The following is a 24,689-nucleotide window of genomic DNA, read 5'->3' as shown; positions in this document are numbered from 1 at the left end:
CATGGCTTGGCTGGCTCAAGCCAACCCCTTTCTGGTTGGGAGACCCACGGGACAGGAAGAGGCCTGATGGGACATCCTTCCCATCCCAACACCCAGGCACAAGAGGCTGTGCCGTGTCCTTACCGGCTGCATGGTGCCCCCTGCAATGACCACTGCCCGGCATTCCTTCACCACCTGGGCAAAGTGCACGGCTGGATTCAGGAGCAGGAACTTGAGGCTGCTCTGACTGAGGCTGCCTGAAGACAGACAGAAAACAACAGCTACAAGGAGAAGGGCTGGGGCAGGCCTGACAAAGACCTCCATCTGTCTGAGGCGAAGGGGGTGTCCAGTCAGGGCCACGTGGGAGCCACAGGAGGTGGCACTTTCTCTTTCAGTTAGACCCATCTCACCTCTAGGACAGCCCTGAGGCGGACGGCACGGTCACCTCTGTCTTCACGTGAGGGACTGAGGCGGCACATAGGTGACGGAGCCTTGACTCCAACAAAGCCCACCTGACCTTCACACTGGGTTACACGGCTTCTCTGGTGACCTCGCCCAAGACCCGCCAGCAGCCCAGCACCGCCACATCCCTCACCCCTTCAACCACTGGCGCGGGCCACCGGCGGCCAGTTTCCACCTGTTTCCTCCTCCTAACCCAGCGAGGTACCAGATAGAAGCAAAGAAGCCCGGCTCCAGGCTGGCTCCTCCCAGGGTTACCTTGGCGGCTCAGGATGACCCTGCCGTCCTGGTTGGCAGTGGTGAGAGCTGTGAGGAAGCCTTCGATGTGCATCAGTGGGGACGCGGGCCGCGGCGCCCCATCCTCCCCCTCCTCCGCAGGGGCCGCAGGAGCTGCACAGAGCAGAGGGAGGTCTGGGACCCCGGACAGTGGGGGGCTCCCTGCAGCCGGGGAGACCATGTGTGAGGAAGGCCAACGCGACCAGGACCCGCAGCCCAGGCTCTACCCCCAACTCACCCGCCGTCACCCCAGGCTGCAGGCTCTGAAGGAAGTGCTGAAAGCCGGCCAGTTTGGGCTGCTCCCTGGAGGATGCTAGGCCCTCCCCGTACCTCTCTGTGAAGCCGAGGAGCTGGGATGGGGATGACAACAGCAGCTGTGAGAGGGAGATGGACAGACCCTCCCCGCCCCTGGTGAGCTGCCCCATGGTGAGCACCGGCACAGGGGCCTCTGGAGGTTCTGCAGGGCAGGAGACACAGAGGCATGGAGGACGGTGACGGGGCCCCGCGCAAAGGGACAGGTACCTTTCTGCTGACCATGCTCTTTTCACAGTAGCGCCGCACCTGCAAAACCAAACCCGGCCCGAGGCGCTATGAAAACAAATCCAGCTGGAGGAAGACGGCCACCTTCCAAATGCCAGGGAGCAGGCCCACCGCCACTGCCCAGGGGGCCAAAGCACCTGCTGTGGCTGTGGCAGCCTCCTGCTTGAGGCCTACCCTCTGCCCGTCCCGCCACGGTGTGCCCACATGCAGTGCCCTCCCACGGGAAGGACCCGGCTGCATGGCAGGGCCTCCCCTCTAAAGGTGCTTCTGTTTTCCTTCAACATGACAGCAGAGATGGACCTTGAGAGTTAAGTAGCAGTTTTTAAAAAATCCTATGAGCAAAACCACAACACAAAAGGGAAAGCTGGGCTTTTTTGGGGGGTGTGTGGAGGAGCTTGGCTGTGAGCACAACATGCAAAACGAGGGGTGTGAAGCCCCTAAAGGTCTCTGAAAAGAGCACCACCTTCCATTAAGATTCCCTGGGGACTTCCCTGGCTGTCCAGTGGTTAGGACTCTGCAATTCCACTGACGAAGGGGTAGGTTTGATCCCTGCTTGGGGAACTGAGACCCTGCAAGCTACACTGCGCAGCCAAAAAACAAAAAAAAAGTTTCACTGAACTATAGTCTGTAAAAGACATGAGGAGGGAGAGAGTGGGATCAAGGAGACCAGAAAAGAGGCGGGAGGAGAACCACCAGCTCTCAGGTGGCAGCCGTGGGAGTGAGAGTGTGGGGCCGGGGCCTGGCAGCACGTGGATGCAAGGTGAGGGGAGAAAGGAACCCAAGGCCACGCAGCCTGCTGCCCACCTGACCAGGGGATGACAGCAACCAGGACAGGAGGCAGCTGGTGTGCAGGGGAAGGGGGAACGGGGCCTCAAGTCCGCACAGCCAGGTCACCCCTGGCTCCGCCGCCAGCACCACCAGCCGCCTCGTGTGTGCGGGGTGTGCCGTCCTCCCGAGCCGGGGAGCCTGGTGTCTGCTGCTTTTGAATGACGTAGCGCCTCCTACCTGGAGTCACAGGACCCGCAAGCTGCCTTGGACACAATGCCCTGTGTCGTTAGTAAACCAGACTCGCTAAGGTAGCCCATCAAAAGACAGAGCCTGTGCCCCAGCTGGAGGGAGCAAAGGTTGAGGCTGGATCCAAGCCAGGCCGAGTGCCCTAGCCGTGCTCTTGCCCACCTCAGCCTGACAGCAGGATCAGTCATTCCTGCTCCGCCCAGACGCAGGCAGGCTGTGCCCGAAGAGAGCGGGAGGAGGCAGAGGGGACCTGGGAGCGTCTGCTTGTCACACGCAGAGAAAGGCAGGGCTCTCCCCACTCTGTGGCTCTTCACCCCTGACACAAGCTGCGTGTGAGGGTTAAGTAATTCCGTAGACCCTCAGGCCCCTAGGCTGCTTGAAAACAGAAGGAATTTACTTTTTATTCCTTCCGTGGTCTTAACGCAGCGTCTCGCCGATGGGTGCTGAGCAGAAAAGGAACCTGGATGTGTCAACATACAGTGGTGACAGCCTACCTTGAACAGGTTGATGTTGTCGATCTGGCTCTGAAAGAGGAAGTCGTTGATGGTCTTCAGCTCTGTTCCTGACAGCAAACAAGCAAAGGGCCATGAAGTCCTTGCTCTGAGGCCCTCGGCCTTCGGGTCCTGGAGGGAAGCTCAGAAACAGCTCCAGCCTGCTCTTACCTGCCTGCGAGAGGCTCTGGGTATTGGGGTTTTGCTTAACGTTCCCTAAAAAAGAGAAACAAACAGGTCAGGATGGTGGGCCTCTGGCCCCCATCTCCTCCCTCTGTTCTGTAGTTATTGAGCAAGAACGTTCCTATCTGAAGGGGTCTTTTGCTATTTACAGCACCCACAGGACCCACGGAGGGGGCAGGAGAGCCCGGGGACCTCGAGGGCTGACCCACGTGTTGCACGTGCAGCCCGAACCTGGTGATGTCATCCTTTCCCATCTCCTCCAGGGAGGCAGGGACAGGGACGCCCCACTCCACGCGGGAGCCAGCAGGGGATGCCCAGGCTGCAGGGCAGAGACCAAGTGAAGAGCACCAACCTGAGACAGATCCCCCAGAAAACCCCCACTGCCTTTCTGCCCCTCAGCTTCTCTAAAAGCCTTCAGAGGGACTGCCACTCGGTAAGGGAAGTCTGTGGCTCAGGAAAATGCAAAGCGTGGGGCCCGGAGCATGAAGACTCCAGTCTCTCTCACCAGGCTCACAAACCAGCGGGTCTGAGGGTTACCACGCCTGTGCCACTTTCCTCTCAGGAGCACCCGAGCCCTGAGTCCCCTCCCCATGACGGAAAGAGTCATACACACATTCATATCATAACATGTGGTTATTACTGCCACCTGTGGGGGAGGGCCTGGCCAAATAAAAAGGACTCAGAACAGGGGCCGATAAACCAGAATTCTAAAAAAAAAAGATGTATGGTCGGACAAATAAGAATTTTCCAAATCAACGGCCAAGGCAATTCCTGAGCCACAGAAACCCTGGGGGTCCTGACTGGCACGTGGGGGACGGGCTTCGGCAGGCTGGCGGGGGGCGGGGACGCTCCTTACCGCCCAGCACAGTCACGAACTTCTCCAGCAGATACAGGATCTGCTTGATGTACATCAGGTTCTTGGCCTTCAAGCGTTTCCTGGGGAGAAGCCAGTGGATGTCAGCGGGAGGACCCCGCCTTCCCTTCCAGGTGCCCAAGCTGAAGCCCTCCGGTCTGCTGTCATCCCAGCTGGGTCACGAGCTACATACTCTCCCAAAGGAGAGGCTGGCTGCAACCCAAGGCCTCCACAGCCTCACAGGCTGCATGCCTGATGAACAGGAGGTGAAGGCACGCTGGCCCACCATGCTGAGCCCGGACCAGAGATGCCACCCGCGTGCCTCCTCTCACAGGCTGGTTTCAGGGCGCCAAGGCTGAGCGGGGCCTCCCTACCCCTCGGGAGGCAGCGTCTCACCGGTATCGTTCCATGTACTGGAGCAGCTGGGAGTGGGCCTGGCAGAGCTGGGGGAGAACAGAGAGTGGTATGATGGCAGAGTGGGCGCTGGGCCAGCAGCCGGGGTCCATGCTAGCGATGCCCTTGACAACGCCTGGAAAATGCCATCCCAGGACTCTCGGAGGGCAACCCAGGTGAAGACAGAGGGGCTGGTGCAGCAGTGTCCACTGAGGGTCAGTGGAAAAGGCAAAATGATGACTCGCAGGTAATGAACGTCCCTGCTAGTGTTCCCTGGGACGGGAAAGACATGCTGTCACTGAGAGAGCTGGTTCAAGGCAACCATCACACCCTGGTCCAGGCCAGCTGGCACTGGTCAGTCCAGGGGGTGGGTGTCATCCGGGCTCAAGGGTCAGAAACCAGTGGTCAAATCCCAGGCTGACCTCAGCCTCTGAGTTCTCTACATAAAACAGGCACCAGCCCAATGCAGAGTCAGCATGAAGACTAGATACCCCACGTGGTGCAGGGCACGTAACAGGCAATAAATAAATAGTGGCTTTCGGAAACCCTGAGCATCCCTCAAAGCCGTGTAACATCCAGCCGCACGAGGACCCCTGCTTCCCATCCCACCACCTGGGCCACGGAGACCCAGTGAGCGGCACCCTGGCCTGGAGGACTCGGGTCAGCACAGGCTGGGGAGGAGCAAGCACAGTGCCTGCGGCCAGGGGTGGGCCCGGTCCTAAGTTCCGCTGGGGAGCCCCAGTCTTGGTTCAGCACACCCTTGGCCCCCGTGGCAGGCGCTGGCCCGGGAAGGCGGGGGCCGGCCCACCTGGGAACCGCTGACCTCCACGCTGTGGATGCTGGTGATGGTGTCGATCAGGTTGTGGGCCTCGTCGATGACCACCACCTGGCCCTGCAGCCGGATCCCCGCCGCCTGCCGGGTGGCCGCGTGCAGCAGCATCTGGTAGGGCAGCACCACCAGCTGGAGGGGGAGACGTGGCCTGAGCCGGGGCGGGAGCCCCTCTCACGGTGGGGGGGGGCCCAGCCACCCTGCAGGCTCAGGGTGCACGGCTTCATTTCCTGCCCGGAACACGCGCAGGGACATTCTGGAGAGAAAGCTACAGCAGCGCACTGTGCTTTGAGCACTAGAACCTTGCCTGGAAAGTCTTATGTGGAACTTCAGCTATGAAACAGATAAAACTGGAGCCGACTGGACTTCCGAGTGGACCAAGGGCGAGAGTGGGGAGGGGCCTGGCACCCCTGCTTCGGAGCCCCTTCCCAGCCCCCAGAGCAGCCTCTGAAAAGCACTGGGGACCATAAAGCAGTCCTGGGCTCTGGTCCTAGAGCCGCCACCTCCCAGCTTTGTAATGCTGGGAGAGTCAACCTCTCTAAGCCTCAGTTTCCTCGTCTGCAAAACAGGCTTGATAAACTATCTCAATTGAGAGTTAAGGGGTGGGGTAACAAAAATAAAAGCACTCTGTCAATTTCTTAGGTGCTGTGTTGTGATAATGACTTTCCAGTTAAAAGGATACCAATAAAGTGAAAATCCAAAACACTGTAAACTTAAGGCCCAGGTTTTAACACTGGCTCCATTACTCATTTGCTGTGAGAAACCAGATGAATCACTTAATCTTTCTGGGCCCCAGTGGTCCTCACGTGTAGAATGTGAATAATACCTGCCTTAGCTATTTACGTGGGCTACTATGAAACAACGTGACAAGAAAAGTGCCTTAAAAAAGTCAAGATCATGAAAATTGCAGGATGTCTCATTATATTGGTACCCAAGTGTGTCCAGACCCCAGGAGGGCCTGAGACCACCATGAGGCTGGGAGGGCTCCCCGGTTTCTTGGTGATGCCACGCTGACGAGCATCTAACGGCTGGGTAACACTACTATTCACACAGTTCCCTGCATCTCTAAAAATCCAGCTAAGTCTTTTCTTTTCTTTTTTTTTTTTTTTTTTTGGCACACGGGCTTAGTTGCTCCGCGGCATGTGGGATCTTCCTGGAGCTGGGATCGAACCCGTGACCTCTGCATTGGTAGGCAGATTCCCAACCACTGCGCCACCTAGGAAGCCCCAGTCTTTTCTTGATTATACAAAATTCTCCACAAAAGCTACATTATTTCCAAAAGTCATTCAAACTAAGGAAGTAGAAAGCAATATAGTTAAATCATACCACCAAATAACAAGGATATCCTTTTTGACTCAGTACAGCGGGTCTAGGGAAGGATCTCCACCTGTGCTGCAGGCAGGTGCACCGGGCAGGATGACCCCAAAGGGCACCTGGAAAGACCTTTACATCCTGCAGCTCCCCCACAGTGCCTCCCGCTGTGGTTTCACCAGGAACGCACACTCCTCCCTGGCCCTGATGTGCCACCACCACGATGCTAACTGTCCCTGCAGCCCAGAGCCACCGAGGGACCTGGGGCCTCCTCCAACCCTATGTACCAGGGTAGAGTGGGTGACGTGTCATCAGTGGGTGGTGAGTCGGGCATACAACCACAGCCGGTGACACCCTCCCGAATTAAAAGAGGAGTGAGAATTCCCTCCTGGACCCCGCTCAGAGCCAAGAGCTACCGCCCAACCTCCGGGGTCTTCACCTGGGCTGCTGGAATGGCGAACCGGCTCCCGTAGTAGGGACAGGCCCGAGCCTCCTTGCCTAGGGCCACCAGCTGCTCGATGTCCTTCACCCCCACCAGGACCTCATCCCGGAGGAGCTGCAGCTGCTCGTGGTTGTAGAAGGGGCAGGCGGCCCGCACCTCCTGCTTCCTCCTCCGCCCAGACTTCTCCTCCTCGGCGATGCTCTTCCTCTCTGAGAGGCGTGGGACAGGGGCAAAGGCAGAAAAAACCACGGCTGCCCCAGTGCCAAGAAGGGGTCTGTACCACAGGGCGGGGCCTGTAAACCCTTCCAGAACTGCTGCTTACTGTCTCATTGAAACATCTTGGCATTTTACCTTGTCTTCTCTAAAAAAGGCCTATAAAACCACCTCACGGCCAGGGTTTCAGACTAGATCCGGACTAAAAAGCAAAAAGGCCCTTTTCCCATGTGAGGCTCTGCCCTCATTCCCACGTTTCCCATGTTCCTGGTGCCACTTCCACTCCACCCAGGGCTGCACGCTGGTCTCAGGGGCACTGACGGCTACCGTGTTTGCTTCTCTGCATCTCCACGCAGCGGTCATTGATCAGCTGCACAGAACCCAGCTTTCGCACGTCCTCATGGACACAAAGGTTCTATAAGACAGAGGAGCGAGTAAAAGACATGGGGCTGGCTAAGTGACACAGAGCGAGCCACCGGGCCTGCCCGCCTCCCAGGACCAGGTCCTTCCTTCCAAGGACCAGCAAGGCACAGGGGCCGGTCCCGCCCTGCTCGCCCGCCGCAGCCCCATCACGTCTCCCGACTTGAGAGGGGAGGCAGCAGGATGGCACTGTGCCGGCCCCTGCCTGTGCTCACCTGCCGAGAGCCCAGGGAGACAAGCCGGGTGTCCTTGCCGAAGGGGCTCTTCTGCACCTCGTGCACGAACTGGGCCAGCTGCGAATGCGTCCGACTGCAGTAGTAAATCTGCTCGGGGTTCAGGGGAGACTGTCACCCCCAAACGTTCTCTGCACACTGAGGAGGGCTGAGCCCGAGAAGCCGAGGAAACGGGGAGGGCGGCCAGGACACAGACGGCCACCCCAGGCGGACCTCTGCAAGCACCCAGGCCAGGGCGTCCCCACGTCGCCCTCAACCACAGGACTGGCGTCCCCTCCCCTCGGTCACGCTCGGCCTCTGCTCCGCCGCTCTAGGGGGCTCAGTCTTCTCAGGAAAGGGAGTCTCCCCTCCGTGGTGGCTCTTGACACAGGGAGGACTCAGAGTCTGGGGCATGGCGGGGGCGGGGCTCCATGCGTACCTCCCCGGGCTCGGGGCGGGGGGCCTAAGTGGGGGTGAAGCGGGAGGAGGCTGAGCTCAACGCTCTCTGTGCGCCCCTCCCAGATTTAGAAGAGCCAGGAGAGAAAAAGAAGAAAATGCGGTGGGGAGGGATCGAATTTCAACAGAGAAAACCCAAAGTCTCCCATATGTGAAGCCTGAGCACCGTCAGAACCACACACACCTCCCAGCACTCCTGGCAAATGCAAACTCAGACCAGAGGACAGGGGATGTGCCACCTCCCACTGCCTCCACTTCCCACCACCTCCAGTGGAGACCCGGGGCTCTCGACGCCCGGGGGCCCAGCCCCCCTGCCAAGCGAGCACTTGGAGACTCGGGGGCTCCTGCTTCCTCCTCGGATCCAGGTGGTCACAGGAGACCCAGGACCCGGCATCTCACCTTAGTCACATGCTCTTCCTCCAGGTCATCCTCATCTGCGTCTGCTCTGAGAGAGGGAAAAACACAGCATGGAAAAAGTCGTCTCAGACTTTTGTGTTCTGTTTTTATGCACCTAGAACTTCAGTGTTTTTTTTTTTAAAGGCAGAAAATGAGCATTGCCTCGGGCTCTCAGAGAGGAGTTATCAACACGGTTGGCCTTCTGGTCAACGGAGGATTGTTCAGGCAGCTCTGTGTGAAAGGCTGGATTTAATCACACGCCATGTGGGGACAAAGTCGGCAGAACACCGTGAGGGGCTGGATGTGGGAGGAAGTGAAGAGCTTCTTGTGTTTAGAACCTGGCGGGAGTGTCCTCCCGAACCCAGGGCATCGGAAGCCACCGAGGCTAAGCTGCAGGACAGCAGCCCTGGCCCAGACCCTTAGGGGTACTTTTTCCTTGAATATTTCCAAACTCCACTCAAGTTCTTTACCTTGTCCCCAAGGGGCTCTGGGGAGGAGCAGAAGAGCAGGAAGGACCATGGGGCGCTGGCTGCTCCTGCCCCCCCCAGAGCAGGATGGGGATAGGGCATCTCAGTCCCAGACGGGGTCACAAGTGTTAGTTCTAATCCAGGCCCTGGAACCTGTGTCTCAGGGCAGGACTCTGAACACCAACTCGGAAAAGTCCAAGACCAGCTGGTTTCACTAGTGAATTTCTACCAAATAATTAAAGAAATAATGCCACTCCTTCTCAAACGCTTTCAAAATACTGGAGAGGAGGAAGTACTCCCAAACTTATTTTATGAGGCCAGCGTTACTCTGATACCAAAGCCGATAGGGACATCAGAGGAAAAGAAAACTACAGGCCAATAGCCCTGCTGAGGATAGATGCGAAAATTCTCAATGAAATACCAGCAAACAAAATTCAACAGCAAGTTAAAAGGATCGTATTTCATGACCAAGTAGGATTTATCCCTGGGACGCAAGGATGTTTCAACATAAGCAAATCAATAAATGTGATAAATCACAATAATGGAATGAAAGATAAAAAAAAAAATCATATGATCACCTCAACAGATGTAGAAAAAGCATCTGACAAAACTCAACATCTTCTCATGATAAATATTCTCAACAAGTTGAAGAGAAGGAACATAACATAATGAGGCCATATGTGACAAGCCTGAAGCTAACATCACATTCAGTGGTGAAAGGTTGAACAATTTTCCTCTAAGATCAGGGACAAGAGTGCCCATTCTCACCACTCCTACTCAACATAGTACTAAAGTCCTAGCCAGAGCAATCAGGCAAGAAAAAGAAATAAAACACATCCAATTTGGAAAGTAAGAAGTAAAATTGTCTGTTTGAAGATGACATGATTTTGACCAAAAAACAGAACTAATAAACAAATTCAGTAAAGTTGCAGGATTCAAAATCAACATACAAAAAGTCAGTTGCAGGATTTCCCTGGTGGTCCAGTGGTTAAGACTCTGTCTTGCAATGCAGGGGATGTCAGTTCAATCCCTGGTCAGGGAACTAAGATCCCACATGCCACGCAGCAGCTACAGAGCCCACATGCTCTGGAGCTCTGTGCCACAACTAAAGAGAAGCCTGCACACCACAATGAAGATCCTACGTGCCACAACTAAGACCTGACGCAGGGACTTCCCCAGAGGCACAGTGGTTAAGAATCTGCCTGCCAATGCAGGGGACACGGGTTCGATCCCTGATCCGGGAAGATCTCACATGCTGTGGAACAACTAAGCCTGTGAGCCACAACTACTGAGCCCACGTGCCAAGACTACTGAAGCCCACGTACCTAGAGCCCATGCTCTGCAACAAGATAAGCCACCACACTGAGAAGCCTGAGCACCACAACAAAGAGTAGCCCCCTGCTCACTGCAACTAGTGAAAGCCTGCACAGAGCTAAGATAAAATAAAAAAATAAAATAAATATGATAAAATACAAAATATAACAAAGTAAAATAAAATAAAATATAAAATAAACTATAGACCCAATACAGCCAAAAAATAACAAATATTAAAAAAAAAAGCTACTCAGAGCTTTAAAGAAAAAAAAAAGTCAGTTACATCTCTATACACTAACAAAAAACTATCTAAAAAAGAAATAAACAGTCTCATTTACAATGGCATCAAAAGCAATAAAATACTGAGGAATAAACTTATGCAAGGAGGTGTATACTAAAGACTGCAAGATTTTGATAAAAGAAACTGAAGACACAAACAAATGCAAAGATATCCTCTGTTTATGAACCAGAAGAGTTAATGCTACTAAAATGTCCATACTACCCAAAGCCATAGATTCAATGCAATTCCTACCAAGATTCCAATGGCATTTTTTAAAACAAAAGTAGAAAAAACAACCCTTAAAGTCATACAGAACCATGAAAGATAGCCAAAGCAATCTTGAGAAGATAAAAGCTGGTGCTATCAATACTTCCTGATATCTAACTATATTTCAAAATGACAGTAATCAAAACAGTATGGTACTGGCATAAAAGTAAACACACAGACCAATGGAACAGAATTGAGGGCCCAGAAATAAACCCCTGTGTATACAGTCCACAAATTTGAAAAGGGGGCCAAGAATACCCAATGGAGAAAAGACAGTCTCTTCAACAAATGGTGCTGGGAAAACTGGATATTCACATGAAAAAGAATGAAACTACACACCTAGGTTACACCACTCGCAATCGATTAAAGACTTAAATGTAAGACTGGAAACTATAAAACTCCTAGAAGAAAACATAGGGAAAAATCTCCTTGAAATTGGTGTTGGCAATGATTTCTTGGATATGACACCAAAAGTACAAGCAACGAAGCAAACATAAACAATTGGGACTACTTCAAACTAAAAAGTTCCTGGACAACAAAAGAAACCATCAACAAAATGAAAAGGCGACCTATGGAATGTGAGAAAATATTTGAAAACCATATATCTGATAAGCAGTTAGTATCCAAAATATATAAGAAACTCCTACAACTCAATAGCAAAACAACAATAAAACGCTTATAATCCAATTTAAAAATGGGGAACTCAATAGACATTTTTCCAAAGAAATGCACAAAGAGCAAACAGGTACATGAAAAGGTGCTCAGCATCAGTAATCATCAGCAAAATGCAAATCAAAACCACAATGAGATATTACCTCACGCTTCTTAGAATGGCTATAATCAAAAAGACAAGAGAGAGATGCTAGGGAGGATGCAGAGATAAGGGAACCCTTGTGCACTATTGGTGGGAATGTAAATTGGTGCAGCCACTATGGAAAACGGTATGGAGGCTCCTCAAAAAATAAAAAATAAAAAAAGTAGCATAAGACCCAGCAATCCCACTTCTGGGTATTCACCCAATGGAAATGAAGTCACTATCTCAAAGAGATACCTGCATCCTCACATTCACTGCAGTGTTATTTCCAAGAGCTGAGACATGGAAACAACCTAAGGGTCCCCTGAGAGATGAATGGGTAAAGAAAATGCAGTATATACACACAATGGAATATTATTCAGCCATAAAAAAGGAAGGAGGGACTTACTAAGTGGTGCAGTGGTTAAGAATCTGCCTGCCAATGCAGGGGACACGGGTTCGATCCCTGCCCCAGGAAGATACCACATGCCATGGAGCAACTAAGTCCGTGCACCACAACTACTGAGCCTGTGCTCTAGAGCCTGTGAGCCACAACTATTGAGCCCATGTGCCACAACTACTGAAGCCCACGCGCCTAGAGCTCATGCTCTGCAACAAGAGAGGCCACCACAATGAGGAGCCCACACACGACAATGAAGAGTAGCCACTGCTTGCCGCAGCTAGAGAAAACCCGTGTGCAGCAACGAAGACCCAACACAGTCAATTAAATAAATTAATTAATTAAAAAAAAAGGAAGGAAATCTTGCCACTTGTGATAATAGAGAGGAAACTTGAGGGCATCACGCTAAGTGAACTACATCAGAGAGAGAAAGACAAATACTGTATGATCTCATGTGTGGAATCTAAAAAAAACAAATTCATAGAAATAAAGTGGATTAGTAATCTGCTAGGGGCTGGGGAGGAATGAGTGAAGGTGGTCAAAAGGTACAAACTTCACTATAAGTCCTGGGCGTGTAATGTACAGCATGGCGACTATAGTCAACAATACTGTACTATACACTTGAAAGTTGCTACGAGCAGATCCTAAACCTTCTCACCACACACAAAAATGTTAAGTATGTGAGGTTATGGATGTGTTAATTAACCCTATGGTGGTAATCATTTTGCAATATTTACATATAGCCAGTCGCCATTTACGAGTGTTACATGTCAACCGCAGGCAGACCTCGTTTCATTGCTCTTTGCTTTACTGCCCTTCACAGATACTGCATTTTTTACAAATTGAAGGTTTGTGGCAACCCTGCATCAAGCACGTCTACTGGCGCCATTTTTCCAACAGCATTTGCTCACTTAGTGTCTCTGTGTCACGTTTTGGTAATTCTCTCAGAATTTCAAACATTTTCATTATTACTCTATTTGTTACAGTGATCTGTGATCAGTGATCTCTGATGTTACTATTGTAATTGTCATGCCCTGAACCACACCCATACAAGATGATGAACTTAACTGATAAATGTCATGTGTGTCCTGACCGCTCCACTGACCAGCTGTCCCCCATGTCTCTCCTTCTCGAGTCTCCCTACTCCCTGAGACACAATTAAGAACCCTATATTGGCCTCTAAGTGTTTGAGTGAAAGGAAGAATTGCACACTTATTTCAAATCAAAAGCTAGAAATGAATTAAGCTAAGTGAGGAAGGCATGTCAAGAGCTAAGACAGGCCGAAAGCTAGGCTTCTTACACCAAAGAGGTAGCCAAGTTGTGGATGCAAAAGAAAAGTTCCTGAAGGAAATTAAAAGTGCTGCCCAATGAACACAGGAATGATAAGAAAGTAAGACAGCCTTATTGCTGACATGGGGAAAGTCTGAGTGGTCTGGATAGAAGATCAAACCAGCTACAACCTTTCCTTAATCAAAGCCTAATCCAGAGCAAGGCCCAAACTCTCTTCAATCCTATGAAGCCTGAGAGAAGTGAGGAAGCTGCATAGAAAAGTCTGAAGCCAGCAGAGGATGGTTCAGGAGGCTTAAGGAAATATGCTGCCTGCATAACATTACAGTGCAAGGCGAAGCAGCAAGTGCTGATGTAGAAGCTACAGCAAGTTACCGAGAAGATCTAGTTCAGATAATCAATGAAAGTGGATACACTAAACAACAGATTTTCAGTGTAGACAAAACAGCCTCCTATTGGAAGAAGATGCATCCAGGACTTTCATAGCTAGAGAGGAGAAGTCAGTGCCTGGCTTCAAAGGACAGGCTGACTCTCTAGTTGGGGTAAGGCAGTTGGTGACTTTAAATTGAAGCCAATGCTCATTTATCATCCGAAAATCCTAGGGCCCTTAAGAACTATGTTAAATCTACGCTGGCTGTGCTCTACAAATGCAACAGTAAAGGCTGGATAGTAGCACATCTGCTTATAGCACGGTTCATGGAATATTTTAAGCCCACTGTTGAGACCTACTGCTTCAGAAAAAAAGATCCCTTTCAAAATATGAACACTCACTGACGATGTACCTGGTCACCCAAGAGCTCTGATGGAGATGGACAATGAGAGGATGTTGTTTACATGCCTGCTAACACAACACCCATTCTGTAGCCCACGGATCAAGGAGTAACTTCGACTTTCAAGTCTTATTATTTCAGATATACATTGTGTAAGGCTATAGCTGCCACAGATAGTGATTCCTCTGACGGACCTGGGAAAAGTCGATTGAAAACCTTCTGGAAAGGATTCACCATTCTAGATGCCATTAAGAACATTTGTGAGGGACTTCCTAGGTGGCGCAGTGGTAAAGAATCCGCCTGCCAATGCAGGGGACACGGGTTCGAGCCCTGCCCTGGGAAGATTCCACATGCCACGGAGCAACAAAGCCCGTGCGCCACAACTATTGAGCCTGTGCTCTAGAGCCCGTGAGCCACAACTACTGAGCCCATGTGCCGCAACTATTGAAGCCCACGCGCCTAGGGCCCGTGCTCCACAACAAGAGAAGCCACTACAATGAGGAGCCTGCACACCACAATGAAGAGTAGCCCCCGCTCACAGCAACTAGAGAAAGCCCATGTGCAGCAACGAAGACCAAACGCAGCCAATAAATAAATTAAATAAATAAATTTATAAAAAAAAAAAAAAAGAACATTTGTGATTCATGAGAAGAGGTCAAAACATCAGCATGAACACGAGTTTGGAAGAAGTTGATTCCAGCCCTCATGGATGACTTTGAGGGCTTCAAGACTTCAGTGGAGAAAGTAACAGCAGATGGTGTGGAAATAGCAAGAGAACTAGAACTAGAAGTGGAGCCTGAAGATGGGACTGAACTTCTGCAATCTCATGATAAAACTTTAGTGAATGAGCAGTTGCTTCTTATGGACAAGCAAAGAAAGTGGTTTCTTGAGATGGAATCAAGTCCTGGTCAAGAAGCTGTGAAGACTATTGAAATGACAACAAAAGATTTAGAAACTTACATAAACTTGGTTGACAAAGCAGCAATTGGATGGAGAGGATTGACTCTGATTTTGAAAGAAGTTCTACTGTAGGTAAAATGCTATCAAACAGCATTGCTGCTAAAGAGAAATTGTTTATAACAGGAAGAGTCAATTGATGGGGCAAACTGCATTGTTGTCTTACTTTAAGAACTTGCCACAGACACCCCAGCCTTCAGCAACCACCACCCTGCTCAGTCAGCAGCCACCAACTTCGAGGCATGACTCACCACACTGACAGCAGACGCTCAGAGGGCATTTGTGAAATTAAAGCACGAATGAAGGAGAGGAGCTCACATGAGTGGCATGGCCTAGAAATGGCCCAGCTGTTACCTTCAGTGTTTCTGGTTCACCCAGGAAGTTATAGCTCACAAATGAGAAACCTATGAACCTGGACCAAGGGAAGCCTTAGGTGAAAAGAAAAACTCAGGCTGAGGACACCTCGAGGGCTTACATCACAAGTGTTACAGAGCTCGGTTTGGTACTAAGAGCCTGAGACTTAGAGCCAGGCCGGTGGGATTCAATCACCTCGGCCGAGGCACAGCACCCTGCAGGGCCCAGTGTCCTGTGTGCAGAGTGGAGACGTGAATACCACGGAGAGTGTGGTGGTGACACCTGCCCGAGCTGGCAGAGAAAGGCCGGCCACCATCGTCATCCTTTGTGCCCCAAGGAGGGGCCTGGCTGGGAGAAAAGGGCAGGAAGCCGGCTTTCCACCCCATGGGTACCCCGTGAGCAACAAAGAAGCCTGCTTCTCGGGGCAGAGGAGGCAGCCCCGCAGCCCCGGGCAGGGCAGGGAGCGGAGGAGACACGCTCTTACCCGCTGGCCGCTCCCTTCTCCTCGTCACTCTCGTACTCGGCGAGGACCAGCTCCTCCTCCTCAGAGGCCTGCTGCTCGGGCCCTGCACCCGCCGCCAGCATCTCCCTGCTCAGGCGGAGGAGACGCTCGGTTTCTTCATCTTCCTGTCTCTGTGGAGATGTGTGGCCGGTGGGGAAAGAGAAAGAAACGGCAGTGCCGGGGCCCCCACCACTGTCGAGGGAGCCTCGGGTGGCCACAGCCAAGGGCAGCACTCCCACCGTCAACACGGGCCTCTCGCGACTGGTGTCAACGCCCCAGGATCGGTCCCTCAGCACAGGCTGCCTGGCTGCTGGGCGAGGGGCATGGAGCCAGAGGGGGTCGGGGAGGGGGCCGAGGTTCTGGCCGCTCGCCCCAACCAGCTGCACTGCGAGGCCCCACGCTGGCGGATGCTGCCCAAAAACGGTCCCAGAAGATGCCACTCACCATGCGCTTGGCCAAGAACTTGAGTGGCGCGTTGTGACGGATCTGCTGGAGGCGTTCTTCTCGCCTCTTCCTCCTGACCTGCTCCTCCTAGAGGGGAAGCAGCCGGAAGGCAAACTCCTGCAGGAAGCCCCAGCCTCTCCTAGAGTCCACAGCGCCTCAGCCCAGGGCCTCTCGCCCCCCAGGCACCCTCCCTGCCCTGCCCGCCTCCTGCCGGCCGCAGGACCCCATCAGCAGACTCCGAGCCGTCGCACTCGCTGCGGGAAGTGTGTGCCTCCCTCCCGAAGCCCCATGCTCTGCACCCAGTGCAGCCCTTAAGTGAGTCAGCAACCAGGGAAGCGCGTGGCCACTGGCAAGTGTGGTTCCTTTCCCAGGAATGAACGGGAACTGCCAACCTAGAGAAGGCCCGGGGACATCAGCTTACTACAGACAGCGAGGGCGCAGCACCGTCCACCTGGGAGGCGGCTGGAGGGCTGAGGCACCGCAGACACGCACGGTCCAGCCTCGGGACCCACCCGAAGTCATCTCAGAGGCCTGTTTTCCAGATCGCCCCACCTCTCGTCATCCGATCTCACCTTTAGCCGGTCCACCAGGTCCCTTTCTTCTTTCTTCTGCACAAACTGAGTGACCCAGTCGGGCTCCTCAGAGGCCCGAGGGGTGCCCGGGCTCTCCTGGCAGGAGGGTGGGGGACACAGGGGCTGGTCCTTCCCATCGTTTAAGGGGGCGGCTCCGGCCTCAAGGAGACGCGCCTCCTCTTGACGTTTCTTCTGTTCAAAGTCGCGGAGCCAGGAGAGGGCCCCGCAAATGAGACTTAAGGATTTTCCCTGTGGGGAGGAAAATGTTCTCAGAAAGAGGACAGGAGACGAAGCTCCCCAAACCACCTTTCCCGTTTTAATAAAGCCTTTGAGGGAGGTCTGACTTTAAAAATCAGAGGGCGCTCCAAGACCAGCCTCGGAAAGGAAGAGGCAATGGCGAGAGAACGGCTGGGGAAAACAGGAAAGAGGGAGAAATAAAAGTGAAATTCTTTAATTATATGGCTCGCTGCCCCTCAAAGAATGGAAGTGGCTTATCAAGCTGCATGTAAGTACTGCAAGTCATCATAACGGAAGAAATGGAATAAACTGGCCAGAAAATGAATTAAGGCCAAAAGAACACACAGCACAAAATCCTGGATACGCCTTGCTGGGCGGGGAGACCAGACAACGTGGGGACAGGAGGTGATCAGCCCCAGGAGTCCCAGTGCCAGGAAATGTTAACGTAAACCAATCACTCTGGACAACACGGCTCTTGGTTTAAACACCAGAATTTTCCCCATAGGTCCTTGATACGGGGCGAACTGTGTCTCCCCCCAAATTCACATGTTCTAGTCCTAACCCCCAGTGTCTCGGCATGGGACCCTATTTGGAAATAGGGTCACTGCAGATGTACTGAGTTAAGATGAAGGTGGCCGTGATCCAGTACAACTGGTACCCTTATGAAAAGGGGAAATGTGGACACAGAGGTAAGGAAGGCAGACGATGCAAACCATAGGGAGAAGCCTGCTGTCCACACGGCGAGGACAGAGGCCTGGGCAGCCCTGCCGACACATCGATGCCGGACTTCCAGCGTCCAGACTGAGACAATAAATTCCCACCATTGCAGCTGCTCTGTCTGTGGTGTTTTGTGATGGCAGCCCAGGCAGACGAAGATAGTAATTTTATGATGAGGTGTGATACTGAGAAACCACTGGATGGTGTGAAAGGAATGGGCGTAAGTATATTAAAAACTACACAGACCTTTAAAAGACAACTACTGACTCTTAAAAAAAAATTATTCAAGGAAAAAAAAGAGAGCAAAAATATATAACTACACTGAGAGGGTGGGGAGAGGGAAGGGAGAGAGGTGGGAGGAAAGCTCCATCTTATCTACAGCAAGAAGGTTCCAGTGACTAAAATTAAGCAAGAAACAGCAGCGTAAGCTTATAATTTCAACATATGCTATCTATTTCTTAAGAAAGAGTTAAAAGAATTGAAAGCACCTGCCCAAGGAACCAAGTTTGATAAATGTGACTTCTTAAACGACATGCACTTTTCTTTGGTTCAATGTTTTACGTGACTTTAAAGAGAGGCGGACGAGATGCTTTAACAACGTCAGGTATGGCAGGTGATCGGAAGAGGACCTGACCTCCTCAGATCTAGTTACAGAAGTTGATCCTGATCCTAACTAGTCTTTCGGTGGGTCAGGAGGGGACAAGTCCCATGCACTGGATTTATTTATTTTTTTGGCCACACCACACAGCATGGGGGATCTTAGTTCCCCAACCAGGGATTGAACCCCTGCCCCATGCAGTGGAAGCACAATCCTGACCACTGGACCACCAGTAAATTCCCCACATGTGCTGGGTGTAAATGGAAGGTCGGATGCTGGCAGAAAGATGCTACTTTAAAAACCCCTCACTGCACAGTATCGTCATGACCCACACTGTGTGAACTGGCGGGACGGAGTCTCTCCCGCTCCCTGCATCTGGCGAACAAAACGGAACGCGAGAGCCGCGTGCCTGCACGCTTCCTGCCCCAGGGGGCCGTGCCATCCCCGGAGAGTGGCACACCCCCATCAGCAGATGAGAAGCGATGAGTCACTCTCCTCTGTCCATCTATTCCACACACAGACGCTAACAGCCCCGAGGGGTGACCGTGCCAAGCTCCCCAGGTGACGGGGATGCAGTGGAACAGACCACAGGGTCCTGGTGCTCCGGGTCACGGCAACACCCACACAGGCAGCTCACTCACTCAGCACTTGCTCCAGAAGGTAATAAAGTGCAAGAGAGCAGCGGAAACCTAACGGTCCTCAGCGCCCAACCTCTGACAAATCCCCTCCTTCCAGGCCAGGAGGGAAAACTGAGCGGCTCTTGACCGGACCCCTCTGGCCCTCAGTAACCCAGTTCCCGGAGGCTAAACCAATATATCTGATCTATGGATAAGCCAAAGTAATGTCTACATTTCTCAGCATCGAAGCAGTCGTGCGCCCAGAGAAATCTGGAAGGTTTCAGTGTTACGGGTCATGGTTTCCACGGCCATTCAGATTCTCATTTGCCTTTAGCCTAAATTTTCTCCAACCCTGGAGCTGTGTTTAACAGTTTAATAGACAGCAGTGACAACTACTCAGAAAGAACACCTTTGCTCAACCTCAAACCATGACACTCTGCACGGGCAGACGAGCTGCCGTCTCTAACTTCTCATCAGCATTTCCCTAGATGTTCTCGGGCCCCGAACAGTCATACTTACCGTGCCGGTTGGACTCTCAAAGATCCCAATCTTGCCAGCCTCCAACACCTGGTACAGTGCTGCCATGAAGTCTTTCTGGATGGCATAGGGTGTGAAGGGAAAAGGGAAGTGGATGCCGCCAGCCTCCTCGGTTTTGTCAGCCATGGGCCTGGGAGGAAAAAAATCTGGCAGCTCTCCGATGGGCCAGGCAGTACTGGCCTGAGACCTAGAGCAGTTCCTAAGAGCAGCCTCAATGCTACTTACGGACTTCCTCCCCAGGTGGGACAAGTTTTGCAAGCGGAGACCATGCTCTCCCCCTCATGAGCCACCCCGCGCCATGAGCCCTGACCAGAGCCACAGTCCAAGCAGAGACATTCATCAGAGCTGCATACAAGGGGGTGTGACCCAGGAAGCCCTCAACAGAAACCCTGCCATCCCACCTGCGTGCACACCTTTCTAAGGGCCTGGACATTTCCTCTGGAAGGCCTGTAATTACTTCTACAGTCATTACTTTTTCTTCTCTCATGTTTCCCAATGTTGCAGGACACAACTGCTTCTCCCCCTCCTACTCTGAGGACCTAAGAGGTCGTGACCCACAGGCGAAGAATCAAGCGCAGCTTTTCCGCACATCACAGGCCCACCCGTCCCTGACAGGCATCTTCAGTTTGCTTCTAATTCATCCCAGCCTCCACTTCCAGGACAAACCAGAGCCGCCCTGCTCTGTGTGGCCCCAGCCTGGAGGGCCCTCTGCATGGTAGCTGGGCCCCAGCTCGAAGAGCTTTCCAGAACTGAGGCCACGGCACTTCTCTGCCCCTGCAGGCCCAGGCCTAAGAAAAACTCCTCTGTTCTGTGTCTATTCCATCTTTTTCCTCCTCTGACCCTGATCTCTCTGAAACAGCTTTTACACACCCTTTCTTTCTTAATCACCATCTTCCATTCTGGCCCCACCCCGTCTTTGGAAGTTACTGCTCTGAGCTATTTAAGCAGGCCCGGCTCCCCTCAGTACAAACATGGATAAATCTAAATCCCATTTACGCCTTTGCTACGTAACATGGCCACTAGTGGCCATGTCAATTTATTTACGAGGGAAGGATTTATGAAGGAAGGGAGCTGCGTGCTGTCCTTCCAGTTAGTTCAGGGTCAGCTAAAACGAGGACCGAGGTGAAGGGTGACAATAAGAAGGATGACTTAAAACCAGGACGATTCAACTGAGAGGGACGCGTGTGATCCAAATCCCACTAAAACGTGAAGGGAAAGGAGAAAGGCCCTAACAAACTGAGCACCTGCCCTGCGTTAGTTACACGCTCCCCAGACCCTTCCACTTCTGTTGTCTTGTTTAGTCCGTACAACACTGTAAGGAGACGGTTGCTGGATGCTGACGCTTACAGAAATTAAGTAACTGTTCAAAGACTCAGCTCACAGAGGAAACCCAGGGATCCAAGCCCAGGTCCACATGGCTCTGTTTTAGTCCAACTCGTGCGACTGCAAGAAAGAACTAGCATAAATCAGAAGGGAGCGTTACTGAAAAGATACGTCCGTATTGAGAGATTAAGAATACAGACGGTCTGGGAGGACCAAGGGTGGAGGCCAGGCACAGGGTGGGACCTCTTGCGGAAGAAATGCAAAGTGCTTCACGTTTCAAGATGGCTTCAGGAAGCCCACCGACAGTAAACACCTGCAGACTCCCACTCTCCTGCTCTGTCGCGGGCCAGGTGGAGACTGCCCCGCTTCTGCTCTTCCCCAGTGTCAGCCTGCACGCCGCCTCTGCAGCCCCCCTCTACCTTCTGGCTTCAGTTCCCACTGCCAAGTGAAGTCTTGTTCTAAATCTAAAGCAAGGTTTGTAGTTCTAAATCCCAAGAGAAAAATCTGACCCACCCCTCCTCTCCCTTTAAGACAGGTCACTGGACAGCCTAGAGATTGATAGGTGAGGCCCCCAGCCTGATCTAATCGGCCTGGGCCTCGCACCTGCCATCTCTCTCTGCTTGGAGTCCTCAACCTGTAGGACTCAGCTCAGCTCCTGAGAGAGGCTTCTCCATTTGTCACCCTCCCGTGGTCAAATACCCCCCCTCCAAACACACATACACACACACCGCTCTGCTTGAAGTCATTCTTTTACCTCGTTATTCTGAAATACTGTATTTCATTTGTTCATAGCTCTTAGCACTATCTGAACTTATTTACTGTCCTCCCACACTAGCATATAAATAACATTAAAGGAGGAACCTCTCTGTCTTGCTCTCCCTTGCCCCCAGCATTCAGAACAGGTGCTTTGGCACTTAGCAGGCATTCAATAAAAATCTGATATGAATGAATGAATAGCCAGCTTAAGGTGGGGGCTGTGGGTGGGGGTTTCTATTCTTCAGAAGGGTGGGGAGAGGAGGTCTATGACTTAAATAGCTAGTCCAAGGGGCAGTTCCTTACTGGTTTCAAACTGTTTTCATATAACCTCACAATCCTCTGTGGTTAGGATTTTTTTTTTTTTGACATACAATAAACTGCATATATATTTAAAGTGTACAATTTGATATTTTTTCCTTATTAGTCATGTATATATGGCAATCCCAATCTCCCACTTCATTCCCCCCCAACCCCTATGTAGTTAAGATTTTTATTAGCTCAATTTTATAGCTGAAGAAACTGAGGCTCAGAAAGGTTAAGTGACTTGCCCACAATCACCCAGCAAGGGCTTGAATCCAAGATTTGAACACACATCTGCCTCCCAGCCCCTGAGCTGTCAATTTCTGATCCTCCTCCCACCAGGGTAAGTAGGGGGAAAAGACTTGGTTACCAAACTTTAGAATGACAACACGAAACAATACAGAACAAAAGTAATTATTATTTCACTTCTCTGTGGGTGGTAATTACGGATCTCATTATTCTAGGAGCAGCACACGCTAAACTGTAAGTTAAAGAATGGTTCAGCTAAATCCATGAATAATGCATATACTAAGCACTATTAAGGATGTTTAGTGTAACTTTTTCCCACCTCTTCAGGCTGGTTTGCCTGCACATGAGTCCCCACACAAGTTCTCCATAGAACTCCCCACCAGTGCAAAGGCAAATCTCATGCTCATGAAATGGGGTAAGATATGTGAAAGCATCTCAGGTGCCCATTAGTCCTCAAAGTGCTCATTTTCTTCAGTCTTTGATGATCACTTATTTGCCTGGGTACAAACTATTGCTACATAGTGAATCGTGTCCCACCCCCCCCACCCCCAAATTCATGTGTTAAAGCCCTAACCCCCAATGTGAGACTGTATTTGGAGACAGAGCTTTTAGGGAAGTAACTAACATTAAATGAAAGAGTAATTGGGATTAAATGAAGTGCTAAGAGTGGGTTCCTGATCCTTCTAAGGACTGGTGGCCGTGCACTGCCCAGCCTCTAGACTTGGGAGAGAGAAGTTTCTATTGTTTAAGCCACCCAGTCTATGGCGTTTCCTTACGGCAGCCTGAGCAGATGAGACACCTATGTCCAGGTACCATCCTACTGTTCCCCTCGTAAAGTGCTTTAATGCCACACACCTGAGGGACGATCCGGCTCTAGCGCACCTACTGCGAATCCGGAGCCGAGGCGCTGAGAGCTGCCAGCTAGCCCCAACCCCACGTCCTCATCTTGCTTCTGTCCCCCTCCCAGCTCCGTCCGCAGAGCTCTCACGCTACGCTAACATTCATCTCCACTTTTCATGGCACTGCTTCCCACAGTCTGGTCAATTCCATCCATCCCAGTCCTCCTGACTGACCCTGCTCCACCTTGATTCCCGAGCGGCAGGAGCGCTCTGGGGTCAGACAGTCCGACGTGGGATCCCGGCTGCATCCCTGCTTAAGTCCACATCCCTGCGCCTGTTTCCTCACCTGCGGGGGACAGGTAACGGCACATTCGGTGGCGCTGCAGGGACAAGCAGGTGCCACGACGTAAGAAGGGCGCGCTGAGCACGGCCGGTGGAACCGCCCCGCAGCCGGCGGCTCACCGCCAGGTCCCACCCCGCGGCCTCCCCAGCCCTCGCATTGGCATCTGGCCTGTCAATCACACGTCGGCCCCGTGCCCTTTTCCCGCCGCCGGCCCGCCCCACCCCTTTGCGTTTCCCCGGAGTCTGCCCTTTCACATTTCGCTCCGCGTCCTCGGTACCACGCTCACCTTCCTCGGCGGCAGGGCTGCTCTGCCGAGGCCGGGCCGGCGAAGAGTCCGAGCGGACGCCACTGAACCTGTAGCCCCAGCTCGCCAGTATCAGCATTCCCCAAAAGAGCGCGCCGCGCAGCCCGCCCTGCGCCACTGCGCGTGCGCACGCCAGAACTCCGTAGGGGGCGTGTCCCCTCACCACGCCGCTGCGCTTGCCAGGCGGGCCCCTCCTCGCCAGGGTCCCCGTTGCCGGGAAGAGCGCTTGGCGTTGCACGCTTTGCGATGCACGCACCACGCCACTGCGCGTGCGCACTCCGCGCCTCGCGGGCGGGGCGGGGCGGGGCGGGGACCGGAATCCCCTTCTTGCCCCACTGCGCGTGCGCGGCGGGCTCAGCTGGGCTGGACTTCTCTGCAGGCAGGGCCGTGGGGAGACTGGTTAGGACGCCATACCCTTCTTTCCCTGACCGACACCTCCCCCCACCACGGTACTTGGCGTTCAGCAATGGGCTGGATCAATCAAATTGGCCGTGTTTATTAAAAACGTGAGGGGCCAGGTGCTGTAGCTGACTTAGGAATCATGTATTCTGGTCTGGAAACCAAGCCTCCGTGAAACTGGATTCCTCTACCCAGTTTATGAGTAATCTCTCCGTTCAAAACTTTATTCCCCTTCTTGTCCTGTACCTGTTCATGTTATCAGATAAAATTCCTGTGCCCAGTGCTCAGTGAGGTCAAATCCCAATCTCCCAATTCATCCCACCCCCTTCCGCTCTTGGTGTCCATATGTTTGTTCTCTACATCTGTGTCTCTTTCTGTCTTGCAAACTGGTTGATTTGTACCATTTTTCTATATTCCACATATGTGTTAATACATATTTGTTTCTCTCTTTGACTCACTTCACTCTGCATGACAGTCTGTAGGTCCATCTGTGTCTCTGCAGATGTCCCAATTTTGTTCCTTTTTACAGCTGAGTAATATTCCAGTGTATATATGTACCATATCTTCTTTATCCAGTCATCTGTTGATGGGCATTT

The 24,689-nt window shown here is 52.2% G+C and overlaps 1 protein-coding gene across 6 annotated transcripts in view; it reads right to left on the bottom strand.

Annotated features, from left to right (window-relative positions):
* DDX11 (DEAD/H-box helicase 11) overlaps window positions 1-23,911 on the bottom strand; it is a 31,136-nt gene extending 7,225 nt beyond the window's left edge. For 4 of the 6 annotated variants that reach the window (XM_057701764.1, XM_057701765.1, XM_057701766.1 and 1 more), the window contains exons 1-19: window positions 23,677-23,911; window positions 23,394-23,427; window positions 19,563-19,710; window positions 16,875-17,123; window positions 16,303-16,389; window positions 15,841-15,989; window positions 8,471-8,516; window positions 7,619-7,726; window positions 7,311-7,398; window positions 6,768-6,979; window positions 4,997-5,149; window positions 4,192-4,238; window positions 3,799-3,878; window positions 2,931-2,975; window positions 2,763-2,830; window positions 1,237-1,275; window positions 953-1,064; window positions 697-828; window positions 124-236 (exon numbers count right to left, since the gene is read on the bottom strand). In XM_057701764.1, the coding sequence (XP_057557747.1) occupies window positions 124-236; window positions 697-828; window positions 953-1,064; window positions 1,237-1,275; window positions 2,763-2,830; window positions 2,931-2,975; window positions 3,799-3,878; window positions 4,192-4,238; window positions 4,997-5,149; window positions 6,768-6,979; window positions 7,311-7,398; window positions 7,619-7,726; window positions 8,471-8,516; window positions 15,841-15,989; window positions 16,303-16,389; window positions 16,875-17,123; window positions 19,563-19,710; window positions 23,394-23,427; window positions 23,677-23,773 (2,007 nt within the window). In that variant the 5' untranslated portion in view covers window positions 23,774-23,911. Of the gene's footprint in view, window positions 1-123; window positions 237-696; window positions 829-952; window positions 1,276-2,762; window positions 2,831-2,930; window positions 2,976-3,798; window positions 3,879-4,191; window positions 4,239-4,996; window positions 5,150-6,767; window positions 6,980-7,310; window positions 7,399-7,618; window positions 7,727-8,470; window positions 8,517-15,840; window positions 15,990-16,302; window positions 16,390-16,874; window positions 17,124-19,562; window positions 19,711-23,393; window positions 23,428-23,676 lie in introns of all 6 variants that reach the window. The other 2 variants (XM_057701762.1, XM_057701763.1) reach the window with 1 other exon arrangement.
* Window positions 23,912-24,689: the final 778 nt, after the last annotated feature.

This window comes from Hippopotamus amphibius, chromosome 12 (genome assembly GCF_030028045.1).
Source record: "Hippopotamus amphibius kiboko isolate mHipAmp2 chromosome 12, mHipAmp2.hap2, whole genome shotgun sequence".
NCBI lineage: Eukaryota > Metazoa > Chordata > Mammalia > Artiodactyla > Hippopotamidae > Hippopotamus > Hippopotamus amphibius.
The sequence above is the reverse complement of the archived record's forward strand: the minus strand, read 5'-3'. Positions and strand labels throughout refer to the sequence as shown.